General features: G+C 40.7%; 2 protein-coding genes across 13 annotated transcripts in view; both read right to left on the bottom strand.

Moving 5' to 3' along the window:
• LOC110491998 (homeobox protein Hox-C3a) overlaps window positions 1-17,443 on the bottom strand; it is a 71,846-nt gene that overhangs the window by 5,465 nt on the left and 48,938 nt on the right. The gene's annotated exons all lie outside the window — the stretch shown is intronic.
• LOC110491999 (homeobox protein Hox-C4a) lies at window positions 13,611-17,236 on the bottom strand. Its single transcript, XM_021565929.3, has 2 exons — window positions 15,139-17,236; window positions 13,611-14,582 (listed from the first exon to the last, which is right to left on the bottom strand). Exons 1-2 carry the CDS (start codon window positions 15,578-15,580, stop codon window positions 14,215-14,217), a joined length of 810 nt encoding a protein of 269 aa, XP_021421604.1. The 5' UTR covers window positions 15,581-17,236; the 3' UTR covers window positions 13,611-14,214.

Genomic DNA, 17,443 nt, shown 5'->3' with positions numbered 1-17,443 from the left:
CTAGCCGGGACGACCCAGCATCTTCACAGCACCACTCTGATGTAATCCCTCTTCCGTTTACCCTCCTTCTAGCCCCGCCACAAGGGTAACCTCACTCCCTGATTCATAGCCTCCATTCACACGTCACACACTCACGCCAATACGTTATTTGAACATAAAGAAGGAGCATATCACGTTCTCAATATTGTAGGCTAAAACGATTAAAGGACATTTTTTGACGGGATCATTTAGAATAATAGAACAACAAGAATAGCACGCATGTAGAGATAGGATTTCCGGCAACATCAAATGTTCACGGAGAGCATGCAGTTGATCATCAGGATAAACAAAATACTCCACTTGAATTTCAGCTAAATCGAGTTATGGGTCATAGTCATATCCTAGTCATGTTCACAGCCTTATAGTAATGAGAGAGAACATAGACTTTTCAGAATCATATAGGAGATTGGGACAAATAAGCAGACCATCTCTTATTAAACGTTAACAATAAGACGTGTGCACATACAAAAATGACAAATATTCGCATGTATTTACCATATTAGGCCTACATTAAAATAGGCTACCTCTGGCCATTTCATTTGAAACTGGTATGCATAGTATACTGTGCACAACTAAACAGGCAGGTTATACTGCGTCTATTAGAGGGAGCTTATCAGAAGACACTCCTCCTCATGCCCTTAACTTTTCCAATTGTTCTTCCCAAAATCATTCTTGTTTTAAGAACGATTTGTTATTTAGAGTACAGTGAATTGCTTGCTGTCACATAGCTCTTCAGAGAGAGGCATTCAGTGTACACATAGCAGGGTTCGCATTGGTGCCATTTAGGCGACATGAAATATGACTTGGTTGGGAGTGTGCGGTGAATGTGAGACGATTCATTCCAACCTGAGATACAAATGCCGATAAGGGAACTCAATAGGCCTATTTGAGCTTCATGTGCATTTAATCCACTTTTTCATTTTCCTCACCCATGATCAGTTTCGATATATAGACTACACATACTCAGTACAGTATTATGATTAGGATAATTATAAGGATAACATTATTATTATTATTATTACCATCATCATATGGTGAACCTGTAACTAATTTTAGCTGGAAATGAGAAATGAGAGGAAAGGAATTCAATTCGGTTTGTTTTCTTTGTTTCAAATCGTTGAACACTCGGCTGTGTTGGATATAGAATATAATCTGTGATATACTATCTCAGCAAGAACATAATTTAGCTCATCCGTGCGACTACACCACGATTCTCCGTGAACTCTGGTTGAACCGCCCAAGTGGCAATAAATCATTTTTCTCTGTCTGCACAAAGCGCGCGCCAGTCCCTCTGGGTGTCAACCCCTTTTTCACGGCTTGGTGGCTGACACAAACAGCCGAGGAAACATGGACAAAGTTTCGTAACGATTGAGGATTTTAACATACAACATATCATAACTCACAGCATATAGCATTTCCACTAATGTGGGCTTTTTCGTGTTGACATGGCTACCATGTAGGCCTTAGCACTAGCAGCAAAATTCCGAACCCCTTTGTTCCAAAAACACTGTTCTCCACACTGCTCTTCTCAATAAAAAGCATCCATGCCCATAATGTATTTTCGGCGGACAGAGCTCGAGTCGGGCAGAGAAGAGGAGACAGAGAGCTCGTGGAAGGACGTTAATGGGCAGAGGATGTTGTCGGTTAAAACGGTGCATACAAATGGACCTGTCTCGGCAGAGCACGCGGGAGATTTATTGGCCCGGTGCCCTACATTGCTGTAAACAATTCAGAGTGAAATGAAAGGACCGGAGACTTTGCTGAACACTGCACACTTCATACATGAGGAAAAGTAAAAGACACACATTGTCAATTTCCTTTCTTCCCAGAACACGTGTTAATGTCTTGACCTATATAAATAGGACATGTACATGCAATACACTTAGAAAAAAACGGTTCCTTATAGAACCAAAAAGGTTATATTGCGTGCTTTATGTATGGAACCCCTAAATGTTCTATGTAGAACCATTTTATGGGGTTCTTTTATCAGAACCCTAGAGGTTCTTCTTCACTAAAACAAAATGGTACCATATGGAACCCTGCATGGTGCCATTTATGAATTATGGCTACTACCATTAACCAACAATGTTTTGAGCTTTAATAAACAATTAATGAAAGCACAAATGTATACCAGCATAGTTTTTAGAATGCATTGTCATTATTTGCAAACATAGTTTGGAAATATGCATTGGTGGCCAGGCAGGTATCTCCGTGTTTGAATGATGGCCTAAGTCAACTCTGGCTGACTTCTTTACAATAACAATACAATAAAACATGAAAAATGTGTCGTCTGCTCCCTTCTCAACTCCCCAAACCTCACACATACAGTTGAAGTCGGAAGTTAACATACACTTAGGTTGGAGTCATTAAAACTTGTTTTTCAACCACTCCACACATTTCTTGTTAACAAACTATAGTTTTGGCAAGTCGGTTAGGACATCTACTTTGTGCATGACACAAGTAATTTTTCCAACAATTGTTTACAGTCAGATTATTTCACTTATGATTCACTGTATCACAATTCCAGTGGGTCAGAGGTTTACATACACTAAGTTGGCTGTGCCTTTAAACTGCTTGGAAAAATCCAGAAAATGATGCCAAGGCTTTAGAAGCTTCTGATAGGCTATATGACATCATTTGAGTCAATTGGAGGTGTACCTGTGGATGTATTGCAAGGCCTACCATCAAACTCAGTGCCTCGTTGCTTGACATCATGGGAAAATCAAAAGAAATCAGCCAAGACCTCCGAAAAAAAATTGTAGACCTCCTCAAGTCTGGTTTATCCTTGGGAGCAATTTCAAAATGCCTGAAGGTACCACATTCATCTGTACAAACAATAGCATGCAAGTATAAACACCATGGGACCACGCAGCTGTCATACCGCTGAGGAAGGAGACACATTCTGTCTCCTAGAGATGAACGTATTAGGGGGCGAAGAGTGCAAATCTATCCCAGAACAACAGCAAATGACCTTGTGAAGATGCTGGAGGAAACAGGTATGAAAGTATCTCTATCCACAGTAAAACGAGTCCAAATCAACATAACCTGAAAGGCCGCTCAGCAAGGAAGAAGCCACTGCTCCAAATCCGCCAGACAAAATCCAGACTACGGTTTGCAAATGCACTTTTTGGAGAAATTTCCTCTGGTCTCATGAAAGAAAAATAGAACTGTTTGGCCATAATGACCATTGTTATGTTTGGAGGAAAAAGGGGGAGGCCTGCAAGCCGAAGAACACCCCCCCAACTGTGAAGCACAGGATGTGGCAGCATCATGTTATGGGGGTGCTTTGCTGTAGGAGGGACTGGTGCACTTCACAAAATAAATGGCATCATGAGAAGGAAAATTACGTGGATATATTGAAGCAACATCCTAAGACATCAGTCAAGTTAAAGCTTGGTCGCAAATGGGTCTTCCAAATGGACAATGACCCCAAGCATATATCCAAAGTTGTGGCAAAAAGGCTTAAGGACAGCAAAGTCAAGGTATTGAAGCAGCCATCACAAAGCCCTGACCTCAATCCTATAGGAAATTTGTGGGCAGAACTGAAAAAGCGTGTGTGAGCAAGGAGGCCTACAAACCTGACTCAGTTACACCAGCTCTGTCAGGAAGAATGGGCAAAAATTCACCCAACTTATTGTGGGAAGCTTGTGGAAGGCTACCCGAAATGTTTGACCCAGGTTAAGCAATTTAAAGGTAATGCTACCACCTACTATTTGCGTGTATGAATCTTCTGACCCACTGGGAATGTGATGAAAGAAATATAAACTGAAATAAATCATTCTCTCTACTGTTATTCTGACATTTCACATTCTTACAATAAAATGGCGATGCTAACTGACCATCGCCTTAGTCTTAATCACGTTGAGGGAGAGGTTTTTGTCCTTGCACCACACGATCAGGTCTCTGTACTCCTCCCTATATGCTGTCTCGTCGTTATTGATGACCAGGCCTACCACTGTTGTGTCATCGGCAAACTTAATGATGGTGTTGGAGTCATGCCTGGTCGTGCAATCATGAGTGAACAGGGAGTACAGGAGGGGACTGAGCACGCACTCCTGAGGGGCCCACGTGTTGAGGATCAGCGTGGCGGATGTGTTGTTACCTACCCTTACCACCTGGGGGCGGCCCATCAGGATTTCCAGGACCCAGTTGCAGAGGGAGGTGCTTAGTCCTAGGGTCCTTAGCTTAGTAATGAACTTTGAGGGCACTATGGTGTTGAACGCTGAGCTGTCGTCAATGGTATAGCATTCTCACATAGGTGTTCCTTTTGTCCAGGTGTGAAAGGGTAGTGTGGAGTGCACTAGAGATTGCATCATCTGTGAATCTGTTGGGGCGGTATGCAAATTGGAGTGGGTCTCGGGATTCTGGGATAATGGTGTTGATGTGAGCCATGACCAGCCTTTCAAAGCTCTTCATGCCTACAGACGTGAGTGTATGTATCAGTAGTCATTTAGGCAGATTACAGTGCCTTGCAAAAGTATTCATCCCCCTTGGCTATTTTTCCTATTTTGTTGCATTACAACCTGTCTTTTAAATTGATTTTTATTTGGAGTTCATGTATTGGACAAACACAAAATAGTCCAAATTGGTAAAGTGAAATGTAAAAAAATTCAAAACGGAATTGTGGTGCGTGAATTGTGGTGCGTGCATGTATTCACCTCCTTTGCTATGAAGCCCCTAAATAAGTTCTGGTGCAACCAATTACCTTCATAAGTCACATAATTAGTTAAGTAAAGTCCACCTGTGTGCAATCTAAGTGTCACATGATCTCAGTATATATATATACCTGTTCTGAAGGGCCCCAGAGTCTGCAACACCATTATGCAAGGGGCAACACCAAGCAAGCGACAGCATGAAGACCAAGGAGCTCTCCAAACAGGCCGGGGAAAATATCAGAAACTTTAAACATCCCATGGAGCACCATTAAATCCATTATTAAAAAATGGAAAGAATCTGGCACCACAACAAACCTGCCAAGAGAAGGCCTCCCACCAAAACTCAGGCAAGGAGGGCATTAATCAGAGAGGCAGAATTGAAGCAATGATGGATTGCGCTAAATACAGGGAAATCCACGAGGGGAACCTGTTTCAGTCTCCCAGAGATTTGAGACTGGGAAGGAGGTTCACCTTCCAGCAGGACAATGACCCTAAGCATACTGCTAAAGCAACACTTGAGTGGTTTAAGGGGAAACATTTAAATGTCTTGGAATGGCCTAGTCAAAGCCCAGACCTCAACCAAATTGAGAATCTGTGGTATGACTTAAAGATTGCTGAACACCAGCAGAACCCATCCAACTTGAAGGAGCTGGAGCAGTTTTGCCTTGAAGAATGGGAAAAAAATCCCAGTGGCTAGATGTGCTAAGCTTATAGAGACATACCCCAAGAGACTTGCAGCTGTAATTGCTAAGAAAGATAGCTCTACAAAGTATTGATTTTGGTGGGGGGTAAATAGTCATGCACGCTCAAGTTTTCTGTTTTTTTTTGTCTTATTTCTTGTTTGTTTCACAATTAAAAAGATTTTGCATCTTCAAAGTGGTAGGCATGTGAGTGTGTAAATCAAATTATACAAACCCCCCAAAAATCTATTTTAATTCCAGGTTGTAAGACAACAAAATAGGAAAAATGCCAAGGGGGGTGAATACTTTCGTAAGCCACTGTACCTTAGTGTTATTGGGCACAGGGACTATGGTGGTCTGCTTGAGACATGTTTGTATTACAGACTCAGACAGGGAGAGGTTGAAAATGTCGGTGAAGACACTTGCCAGTTGGTCAGCGCATGCTTGGAGTACATGTCCTGCTAATCTGTCTGGCCCATCGGCCTTGTGAATGTTGACCTGTTTAAAGGTCTTACTCACATCGGCTGCGGAGAGTGTGATCACACAGTCGTCCGGAACAGCTGATGCTCTCATGCATGTTTCAGTGTTTCTTGACTCGAAGCGAGCATAGAAGTAATTTAGCTTGTCTGGTAGGCTCATGTCACTGGGAAGCTCTTGGCTGCGCTTCCCTTTGTAGTCTGTATTAGTTTGTAAGCCCTGCCACATCCGACAAGCGTCAGAGCCAGTGTAGTACGATTCAATCTTAGTCCTGTATTGACACTTTGCTGTTTGATGGTTCGTCGGAGGGAATAGCGGGATTTCTTATAAGCTTCCGGGTTAGAGTCCCGCTCCTTGAAAGCGGCAGCTCTACCCTTTAGCTCAGCGCGGATGTTGCCTGTAATCCATGGCTTCTGGTTGGGGTATGTCACTGTGGGGACGATGTCATCGATGCACTTACTGATGAAGCCAGTGACTGATGTGGTGTACTCCTCAATACCATTGGAAGAATCCCGGAACATATTCCAATCTGTGCTAGCAAAACAGTCCTGTAGTTTAGCATCTGCTTCATCTGACCACTTTTTTATTGACGAGTCACTGGTGCTTCCTCCTTTCAATTTTGCTTGTAATGCAGGATTCAGGAGGATAGAATTATGGTCAGATTTGTCAAATGGAGGGCGAGGGAGAGCTTGAAGAATTATAAAAAGAATAATGTGCAAAGATCTTACAGACTTACCCAGAAAGACCTACAGCTGTAATTCCTGCCAAAGGTGATTCTAACATGCACTGACTCAGGGGTGTGAATACTTATGTAAATGAATACATGTTTTCTTTTTTTTACATTTTCACTTTCTCATTATGGGGTATTGTTTGTAGAGTGGGGAGGAAAAAATAAATTGAATAAATGTTTTATTCAGTGTGTAACACAACAACATGTAGAATAACTCAAGGGGTTTGAATACTTTCTGAAGGCACTGTAGAACCTTTTACTGTAAGGCACTGTAGAACCTTTTTTTGTAAAAGGTTATTTTATCTTGTCCAAAGAACCAAAAGGTTCCCCAAATTAGGCTTTTTCTAAGACTGTAGACTCCTATCAATAATAACCCACTAAAACGACAAATTAAAAGTGAAACTAGCTATTTTGTCTTTCTTGGCCAACATATATCCTTAGTTTCTGGACATACATTTCCATGAACATTTGAGTAAATTAACATGTTGGTTTGTGTCCAATATAGACATAAAACACTACTTTTCAGTTGTATCTCCCTCTCTAGGGCCTATACCATAAACTGAAAAACCAGTTCTTTCAGAAGTGTGCTTCTGGGAGTAAAATATTGTTACAACAACCCCCTGCACTTGGATATCGTCCACGGCCAAAGGACCTCCAATCTCTAGCGCGGATGGAAGTTCTATTTTACATAGTATTTTTGGATTGATTCTCTGTCAATACGTTCCAACAGTAGGCTAATATCACTTCTAAAACTGTTATGTTCCATTTCTCAAAACACATGATACCTACACAGTATACTGCAGTGAACTGTTACCAGTTTGCATCTGAGCATCACAATCTCATTATTCCCTAAAATGTCCAGTTGGGGCGATATACTGTGCATCAATAATGACTACATTTGGTATGGAATATGTTCATGATTCCTGTATCTGCTACAATGCAATTGGACCCATCGAGTTCTGCAATAATGCCATAGTTTTGATCCTACAGAAATACATTTTCGCCTACACTCAGCAAACGCAACCTTGTAGTCCAACCAGGCAGATTGTTCAAGATGGACTTGTCCCGAAGACGTCGGTAAATGCCTTCTAAACCGGCCACTAGGGGCAACACGGAGCGCTATTACCGTAGGCTTGGTGTTATGGACAGGCGTGGTGGATGGGCATAATCCCATGACTTCGGATCAGATGGTCGTGTGTCCAATCCCAGTGGTAGACAATCATTTTATTTTATATTTCTTTTAACCCTATATCAAACCTTAACCCTTAACTGAACCATTCGGAAGGAATGCCTGAATTGAATGGTTTAACCCAATCCAAAGCCTCAACCTCTCACCTGATTTAATGGACCTGCATAGAATTGGAGAGCTGACAAGAACAGATGGCTGCTGAGAATTATACAATACCTTGGAAATGTATGTTACTTGTCCAGAAAAATACATTTAATCAAATTCACATTAAACGTCTGTTGGGTATACTAGTGAAGACAAGACGTTATTAGTAGCTCACTTGCTATTGCAACTAATCACTCTCCCTTTATCATTTAGGCAGCAGTCCAGTGCATTCAGTCCAGCTCTGACATTGATCCATGTCTCATATAGACCAATACTTGGACACTTGTCTACCAGGGACTGAAACTTGGGTAAAATGCTATATTACGTTACACTAATATCTATAAATGCTTTATAAGTAACTGCAGTAGGCCTAATTACAACTGTTAAATGTTATGTTATGATGTTTATAAAGGAATAACCATAATTGTATTGACAACTTTTAAGTCCATATACTTTTTAAATATTGAGCCTTGGATGGCAACTTTTCTACTTGTAAATAATTAATTCATAATAGATTTGAGAATCAATTCAACACACACACACACACACACGCACTCACACACGCATGCTCCAACACACACACACACGCTCCAACACACACACACACACAGATGCCCATGAGCACACAGGCCAGACATGGTGCATCTGCCCCTCTGGGGGTGAACGGACCGACTAGATTTACGGATTTATGACACACCCTCCTTAATTAAGTCTGGTCAATGTGAGAGTGAGCAGCCTTATTTCCTCTATCCCTGGAACATGAGATTTGACCCCTGTTTCAACTCAGCGCCTTCATGCAGCTGCCATGACTGCTATATAAACAGACTACCAGTGGTGGAAAAAGTACTCCGTTTTCATACTTGAGTAAAAGTAAAGAAACGTTAATAGAAAATGACTCAAGTAGAAGTGAAAGTCACACAGTAAAATACTACTTTAGTAAAAGTCTAAAAGTATTTGGTTTTAAATATACTTAAGTATCGAAAGTAAATGTAGTTGCTAAAATATACTTAAGTATCAAAAGTAAATGTAAAAGTAGGAATAAGTAGAAATGCATTATATTAAGCAAACCAGATGCATAATTTTCACACTCCAACACTAAGACATCATTTTAAAAACAAAGCATTTGTTATTAGCGAGTCCTCCAGATCAGAGGCAGTAGGGATGACCAGGGATGTTCTCTTGATAAGTGTGCGACTTGGACCATTTTCTGTCCTGCTGAGCATTCAAAATGTAACGAGTACTTGTGGGTGTCAGGGAGAATATATGGCGTAAAAAGAACATTATTTTCTTTAGGCATCTAGTGAAGTGAAAGTAAAAGTTGTCAAAAAATATAAATAGTAAAGTACAGATACAAAAAAAAAGTACTTAAGTAGTACTTTAAAGTATTTTTTACTTAAATACTTTACGCCTCTGCAGACTACACCATCCCCATCACAATAGTCTGGAGTCAGACCTTTCGTTAAAAAATAAATTGGTTGAAGAAGACACTCATCTTGAACAAGGGAGAGATGTTTTTGTAGCCATAGTAATGTACTAATATAAATCTACACATATTACCACAAAGATCATCATAACAGTTTTTTGGGGTGGGGATTTCGGATATATGATTTCCACTTCTTTTAACAAGTTTATTTTCGTGGTTCCGTCCGCCAAGAGAGTGTGAGAGAGAAAGATGCCTTGCCAGAGGCCTGCCATAAATCAACGTTGCAAAGTGGAATGTTCGCCTGCATTCCCCGGAATCATATGGAGAGAAACATTCTCAATATTCTCTAAAGACTTTGAAGAGACAAGATTCACAATGGCTTAGCTTTTGCAGGAATGTTATCAAATAATTAGGCCTACACTCCAAAAATATAGGCGACATTTGTACAAAATGCAGCATATTCTTTATTTACTTTTGGGGAATTCATCACACCAATTGAAATACACGAAGCTAAACAATTAAACAAATACAAAATAATTCTGAAAAGACAGGTCTTAGCCTGTAGCTACAAATAAAACATTACATCTGAACTAGTGCGTAATTGCTTTACATTTAAACCCATAGTGTATAATCTACTTTTAGATGTATTTATATTACCAGTATCTGGCTATATAATCTACTTTCAAACTAGCATTCTTCGTAATGACATAAACATGTAGATTTGATTGAAAGCTGCAACTCGTAAAGTAAGCTTTCAAATCAAGTTGAAAATACATTCGGTTGCGGCTAAGGTCTGTGAATGGACCTCTTCGATTGTTTAAGTCACAAGAAAATAACTTGAAAAAGTTCATTTCCCCCATAATTTATGTTCTGTTTGTGTTGCTGCTTGTGTTTACTCAAATAATATTGAACAATGTGAAAATAAACGTATTGTCACACATAACCTCTGTGCAACCCCTACTCTCAAATATCTTCAGGGCACAAAATGTCAGGTGAGGTGGCTTTATGGAGATGCTGATAAATGGTACAATTACTGTTCTATAGCACGTGAAAGCTGTTCATCGCTTACAGAACTGTTGTGTGTAAACTTCCTGTTTGCTACAACATATTTGTGCCATGGACCACAGTAACTGCATAGGTTTGATATATGTTTTAGGGGCAAATCAAGGCATAGGCCTATATCTAAAATCGTGAATTACATGTTATGATCACAAGTCATTTTAAAACGGTTTCAATGTCGAATCATTCTAAGAGGTCCGACTGAACGTCAATGATCTAAATATAGTTACAAATGATGCAATTACAAGTGACCACTCTCGTTCATATGTACACATCTACACCTAACCCATTCACACACATATAACATCTAACCAGCACAGGTTGAATAATCTATACTGAGTGTGATGCATGCTGCCGTGGTGTGGTTTAATTCATGTATTCGTATAGGCCCCACTTCGACGACAGATCGTAACAGACTAGTACGTAGTAAATCAGTGAACTGCAAAGAGAGGTACACGAGGTACAAAAGCTTCTAATAAAATACACCATGTGGCTGTATAACTTCACACACCTGCACAGTGCACTACGAGACCATTCACTTCAGACCGTCGTCAATTGTATATATTGGGGGATTCAGTCCTGTCCTGGTGGAGCATCCTATCATTGTCTCCATGAATGCCCACAAGTTGAAGACGTGCATTTCTTGTATAACATTGTCATTATTTGAGCTTTATCAAGGTAGGTGTTAAAATGTAGATTAAATATTATAGGCTCAAATTAGGCTAGATGCCTGGACTAATCTCTTGCAGAATCAGTTTTATAAATCAATGCTTTCGTTCGTGGTTGTTCATAGCCTCACACTGTTAACACATGTACTTAATTTTGTGATTAACTGACTTAAGAACTTAAGAACGTTTATTTTTATTTTTGGGAGCATGAATCAAATACATGACTTGGATTGCAATGCATTCAATTGTTAATTTAGGCCTACAATGCAGGAGCAAATGTCCACATAAACGTAGCCTATATATTTGTCTATATAATATTTATTCCAAAAGTAACGTTTACCCGTAATGATATTGAAGCTGTTATGCACCAAGATGGATGCATTTTCACAAATATACAACGTTTTCCCATGCAGAATCCTATCAATTGTAATAATGCATTCGACATGAGCAGGCCTAACACTCACATGCATACGGATCAGAAGCTCCAAAGTCACCACTTGGAAGTCCCTCAAATGTGTAAGATGTCCAAGGGGGCTAGGTCCTACACAATGGAAGAGAAGTGGCCGACAGTTCACCGCACTCTCGGGTCACCACTGAGAGCAACAAAAGAGCAACACATTCAGAGGTGCCCTTCCACCGGCCCCTCAATAGGCCCCGAGCAGAAAAACCCACAAAGGCCAGCGCACTGACGAAGCCACGTAAGGACGGGGTACCACCTACGAGGGCACACACAGAAGGTACACGTATAGAGAGCCAGTCAGGTCACAGGGGTTGCAAAGGTCGGCCATCCCGGCTGAAACGGACCTAATGGGACAGAAAATGTGCCCTCCGACTGAACTCGGCCTTCTCGCGGTTCGTCCCCAACTTCAATAAAGTACCTTTTCAGCCTCGCGACATGGAGGCGACAGGTTTTAGAAAGAGATTGGAGGGATGCTGAGACTGTGGAGTAGCTAGCTACACATTCTCTCAACTGTCAAGGGCCCGGTTTCCCAAAACATTTTAAGGCTAAGTTCATAATTATCCTTAAGATGCTTTTGGGAAAACGGGCCATGGCAACTACATAAAGGCTCCTGGAATTTGGCATGGTGTTAAGTTTCATTTTTGTCCCTGGTAGTTTTATTTCGTAAAGTTGCTAGTTAGCGAGTTGGGTTTATTTCTTTGTGAGGGAGGCTGTTGCCAAATTAATATATTCAGTCCCAAATAATTTTACTCTGCGGCGTTAAGATTGATGGTTCAGAATAGACTACATCTCCCCTTTGTGATCGTCTGCCCCCCCCATCTAGCAAGCCGTTTTATAATTTCTATTCAAGTCACACATTTTAATAATCTATCAAATGCTTGCGCTCTTTTCAAACGTGGCATGTTTTACACCACATTTTGAGCAGGATAAGAAAAAGTTATTCCACAAATGAAATAATTTTTTGGAAAACTGTTAACTGAACGGTCTTTTTCATCATGCAAGACATGGTTACAGGAGATAAATTGCACAATATGAGTAGCCTATGTATTATTAGAGTTGCATGGTGACAATAAATCCACAACACTGCCATATAGGCCTATGGAAAATCCCGCCACGATACTTTTGCAGTGTCGGCTACTTACCAAGCGCAGAGGTGACGATGACGTTGCTCGAGCGCCACTTTTTAAAAGCATACTCTTCACTTTGACCGGGGAGGTCTCAGGGCCCAACAGACATAGGCTACTTTTAGAATGACAATCTCAGAAAACTAACATTCCATTTTATATCTGTAGAAATGATTGCATATTGAGAAGGCCTGTGTGCATGCATATAAAAAACTATTATCAAATTATTGTTTGTTTTTTACAAGATATTCTATGAAAATCTGAGGCAATGCTCGTGGATATGATCATAGTACGATATTGTGTAAACTATAGTATACTTTATTGTCCACGATAAGGCCCCATAATCTGACTTCAAGTTATTGACTTTATTAGAAGACAAGAAAAACAACCTGTAATTGGGGCAAAGGGGGAATTAATAGCAACCCATACCATCAACACAAATTATTATTTGGTCATATTTTGACATTATGATACTGATTTGCAGAGTTATATGCAGCGATAGGTTCAGTAATGAGCAGGAAACAGGGCTCCAGAAAGTCAGGCACTGGCCTATTCTACAGAGGGAGTCTGGTTGAGGGCCTGGTTGAATGGCTTGCCATGTTAATTGAATGTCCTTGAGACTAATGAGCTAGCATGTAGGGTAGGACGCATGCAGCCAGGCTATAACCCTTTATTTGGAATAGAATCATTGATTATTATTGGATTAAGGATTAGGTCTATTGTGGAGTATTAGAAATTAAGGGGGAATACGTTGCAAACGGACAACTTTGCCAAACAAATGTTTAATGCTTTGTTAGGCTGAACTATAAAGGAAATACAGTACTTGGTCAATTGTGACTTTCATAACATTTTGAAATAACGTTCACCACATCATAGGATGAGCTTCTGTTATCAAAATAAATTACACTTGACCTCGATTGGTCATGAATAAAATCCATCCAAACACGAAACAAAAACTAGTAGACATTCACTGTTTTATTGACCAATATAATTATCACAAATACACTAAACTCTGTTTATTGCATTTTACAATAACCTGCTAAACACAACGTAAACACCACAAACTAAATTGTAATTCAAAATCCTGTTTTTGAAATACGCGAGGTAATTCACCTTGCAAGATCGATGTTCCCATCGGTATGTTCCAGCATTTTTACCAAAAATAACTATGATAATAATGATATTCTTCCAGTGTTCCGCTTGAAATAAATAAATTGTGCATTTCACCTTGGGCAGCAGGGCAAACGAATGGCCCACCATAACATTTAGATCAAATGTAGGGCTACATTTTTTTCCCCTCCATTCAAAACATTTTCTCATAAAAACATCATTTTGATTCAGCATGAAATAACTTAAACCCTGTGTCGCGTAAAAAGAATCCATCGGTATTCGCATAAATCCATGCTATATAACATGCATTTTATATAACTTTGGACTTAAATGAAACCACACAAATAGCTACGAAAACAAAATATATTCTATATGACTGATTATTTTATTCTATAAATAATCAGTCATTTCTCTATCTCCCTTCTTGAAGTGTTTTTGTGTTTTGTTTTGTTCGCCTTATAACGTTGTTATATCCTCGCCATCCTCTCCTCCGGAAAGTTCATTTGGAATAATGGCACCAGTGGCCGAGGAAGTGGCGACAGCGCCGGTTGATGAGGTTGTGTTGGACCCGGAGGATACGCCCGTGGTGGAGGATCTCACTTTGGTGTTAGGAAGCCTATGGTCTTTTTTCCACTTCATCCTGCGGTTCTGAAACCAAATTTTGATTTGTCGTTCGGAGAGAACCAATGTATGAGCTATCTCAATGCGCCTCCGCCGAGTTAAATAGCGGTTATAGTGGAACTCCTTCTCCAATTCTAAGACCTGCTGTCGAGTGTAGGCTGTCCTAGACCGCTTGGAATCCGCTCCATTGTAATTCGGGTTCGCTGGAAAAGGGGAGAAGTAAATAGAAAGAAAGAAAGAAAAGCAGGGAAGGAGGGAGTAAACAAGAGTGTCCTCAACTGGGATATATGATGGGAATGGGCAGAATAAATGGCTAGATATGGTAGTTCTGGTGTGAGAAAGAATCTAAATGGGAAGTTAAGAACTTGTCCATCTCTCTGTAATTAGGGGACACTCACATCCAAGTATGCGCTAAATTATTAATGCAAGATTACAAAGCGCAGTCTTTTTTCTTTCGTTTAATCTCTCCCCCTCTTCTCTCCATCGCGCACATAGGCTACATAACAGCAGAAGCCACATGGTGATACGGCTGCCAAGAGTATACCTCGGCTATAAAATTTATGGTGGGTGTAATTACCGACGCTGAGTCGTAAATCCGCCTCAATTGTGCCATTTCAAAAGCTTCTCCCCTATCGTAGCAGGGGCTGGGAAGAAGATGGGAGTTAGAGGCACCGATAAAGGGAAGGAAAGGAGGAGAGAGGAGTAGAGAGTGGAGAGAGAGAGAGAGAGAAAAGACAAACACAGAGACAAGTTGCCTACCAGTGCTGATGTGAATTTTCTTCATCCATGGGTATACCACGGGCTGCTTGGAGGAGGCTGAGCTGTTTGGATGCTCCGGTGTAGCTTGGTTGCAGGCGGAGGATGCAGTCGGTGGGGTGGTGGGGGACATGGGTAGCTGTGGGGTCTCACATGAGGCTGGCTGCCCTTTCCCTGCAAGCAGGTGCGCAGTATGGGGTAGTCCATGTCCACTTTGCGTGTCAGGTTCAGGGATGCTTGCACAGTTATATTGGCGCTCTTGGTAGCTCGCCCGCGGAGGGTATAACTCCTGATGGTGATGCTGGTAACCAGAGCCAGGGTCCCTTGCGCGGCTGTAATATTCGGGGCTGTGGTCGGGGATGTAGCTGTTTTGTGAATATTCCTCGCATGGAGGAAATTTCGGATCAATGTAGGTAGAGTCCATCAAATACGAGCTCATGATCATTAATTTCTGGAGTGGAAAATAATTTTTCTAGCTTTGTCGTTTTTCTGCTCCATAAAGCCCTCCTACTTGCGAGCAGCCCTGTAAAGTTACTTTTACCACGTGACCCCACGGCCCAATAGCAGAGTGAGAGGTAGTCCCCGGATAAGGAACCAAAGGTTTTCGAACGTACCTTCGGTCGCCATTGTGGGCATCATCTCTCTCTCTCTCTCTTTCTCTCGCTGTCTCTCTCTCTCTCGCTCTCTCTCCTCACGCCATTTGTGTCACCAATGCAAGTGATCAAAACAAACACCTCTTATGTGAAGTGAACCCTGTCATTACAGTTATATTATTATTATTGTTATCATCAGTATCATTATTATCCAGAAATAGAAATGGAGGTAGAGTGATGTATGTGAATGGATAATCGCACGCAAAATCTCAATAACGATTGGGTTGCTTACTGCAAGTAAAACAGCGGCAGGATTACCTCATTCACAAAAATAAGAATATAAGTCTAAGAATATCCGGCTACTGCCTTCAAACAGTCCATGAACGTTCGCGTAAATCGTACATGTTATGCAGACATTCCAGTTCCAACTAAGCGAGAGTTTTTGAAATTAGAATTGGGCCTAAATCAGGAGAAAGAGGACACCAGAGGTACACCAAATTAGTATACCAGTATACATGAGCTTTTTAGGTAACAACAATATCACGAAGTATACTGAAGTACAAGTACACATGTAATACTTTGCATTTGAATTACTTTCAAACACGGTCAAACACATCTCACTGCTTTAAAATAGTATTACGTAGATGCTAATGATAATGCAATATCACTGACATTATGGTTGAATTATTGCAGTATGAATTTATACCGTTCTCCGTCGCGTTCTCTTTCTCTCTCTGGATATGTACAGGTCCATACGTTTGTATAAGACACTACATAAGTATGACATGGTGATCCAACTAGTAAACAAATCAGTGTTACGTTACTCTGAAATGAGTCTCAGGGAGGTGTTTTGTCCATCGTGGCTTCATCTTCTTCAACACAAGTGGCTGTCTAAGTGCACGTGTATAGGTTATTCATTTGACATCAGCCCTAGCATGCGGAGCAAATAACATCATCCATTACAACCCCCCCATACACTGTTGTGTTCAGAAAAGTAAATCATTGCAGATAAAGCTGTCCATTTTGAGTGGTATCACTTGCCACAGATGCGTTACAGGCGCAATTATACTGTAATTAACTGTTGGCCAAATGTATTCGTGTTTTGTATTCCATCCTTTAAATTATGCACGACACCACATTGTCACATGACAGTAGGCCTACACATAATCAGTCTGTGAACTTTATGGCTCAATAGACTAATAATAAAAACGAATAATAATAATAATTTAAAAATACATCTAGAATAAATCTAGCCTACTACGACAGGGGATTATAAGAACATGAGAAGGATCAGAACACGAGGTCAATCACCTGCTTGCTAATCAGCGTCTAAATTCGAGGTAGTGGTCTTCTTTTAGTCATTTGTCAACATGATCTGGTGAAAATAACATAGCAGGGCAGATGTTTATGGTTTGTTTATGTGTAGAGCGCGCCCGCCATTTTTATTACTTTCGGCAGCGATGTTTGAGGCGTTTTATGGGGCTATAGAACGCCGTAGGCCTAAATCAGTCCGCTTTAAACGATCGCTGGTTGCTTACATGTTTTACTAGTACAGGCAGACTTGTAGTAGTATACCTTTGCTTCCAGATAGCCTACTGTACAAATATATGCCTTTGAACGTCATTACAATGCCTGGGCCTGGGCTTCTTCTAGACAATCTTAGATTGTTTGTAAGTTAGACACATATTTTGCACAGACTTCTTCTGAGATTTATG

This window comes from Oncorhynchus mykiss, chromosome 16, assembly GCF_057628025.1.
Source record: "Oncorhynchus mykiss isolate SJ-2025 chromosome 16, ASM5762802v1, whole genome shotgun sequence".
NCBI lineage: Eukaryota > Metazoa > Chordata > Actinopteri > Salmoniformes > Salmonidae > Oncorhynchus > Oncorhynchus mykiss.
This window is presented reverse-complemented; position numbering and strand designations above follow the sequence as displayed.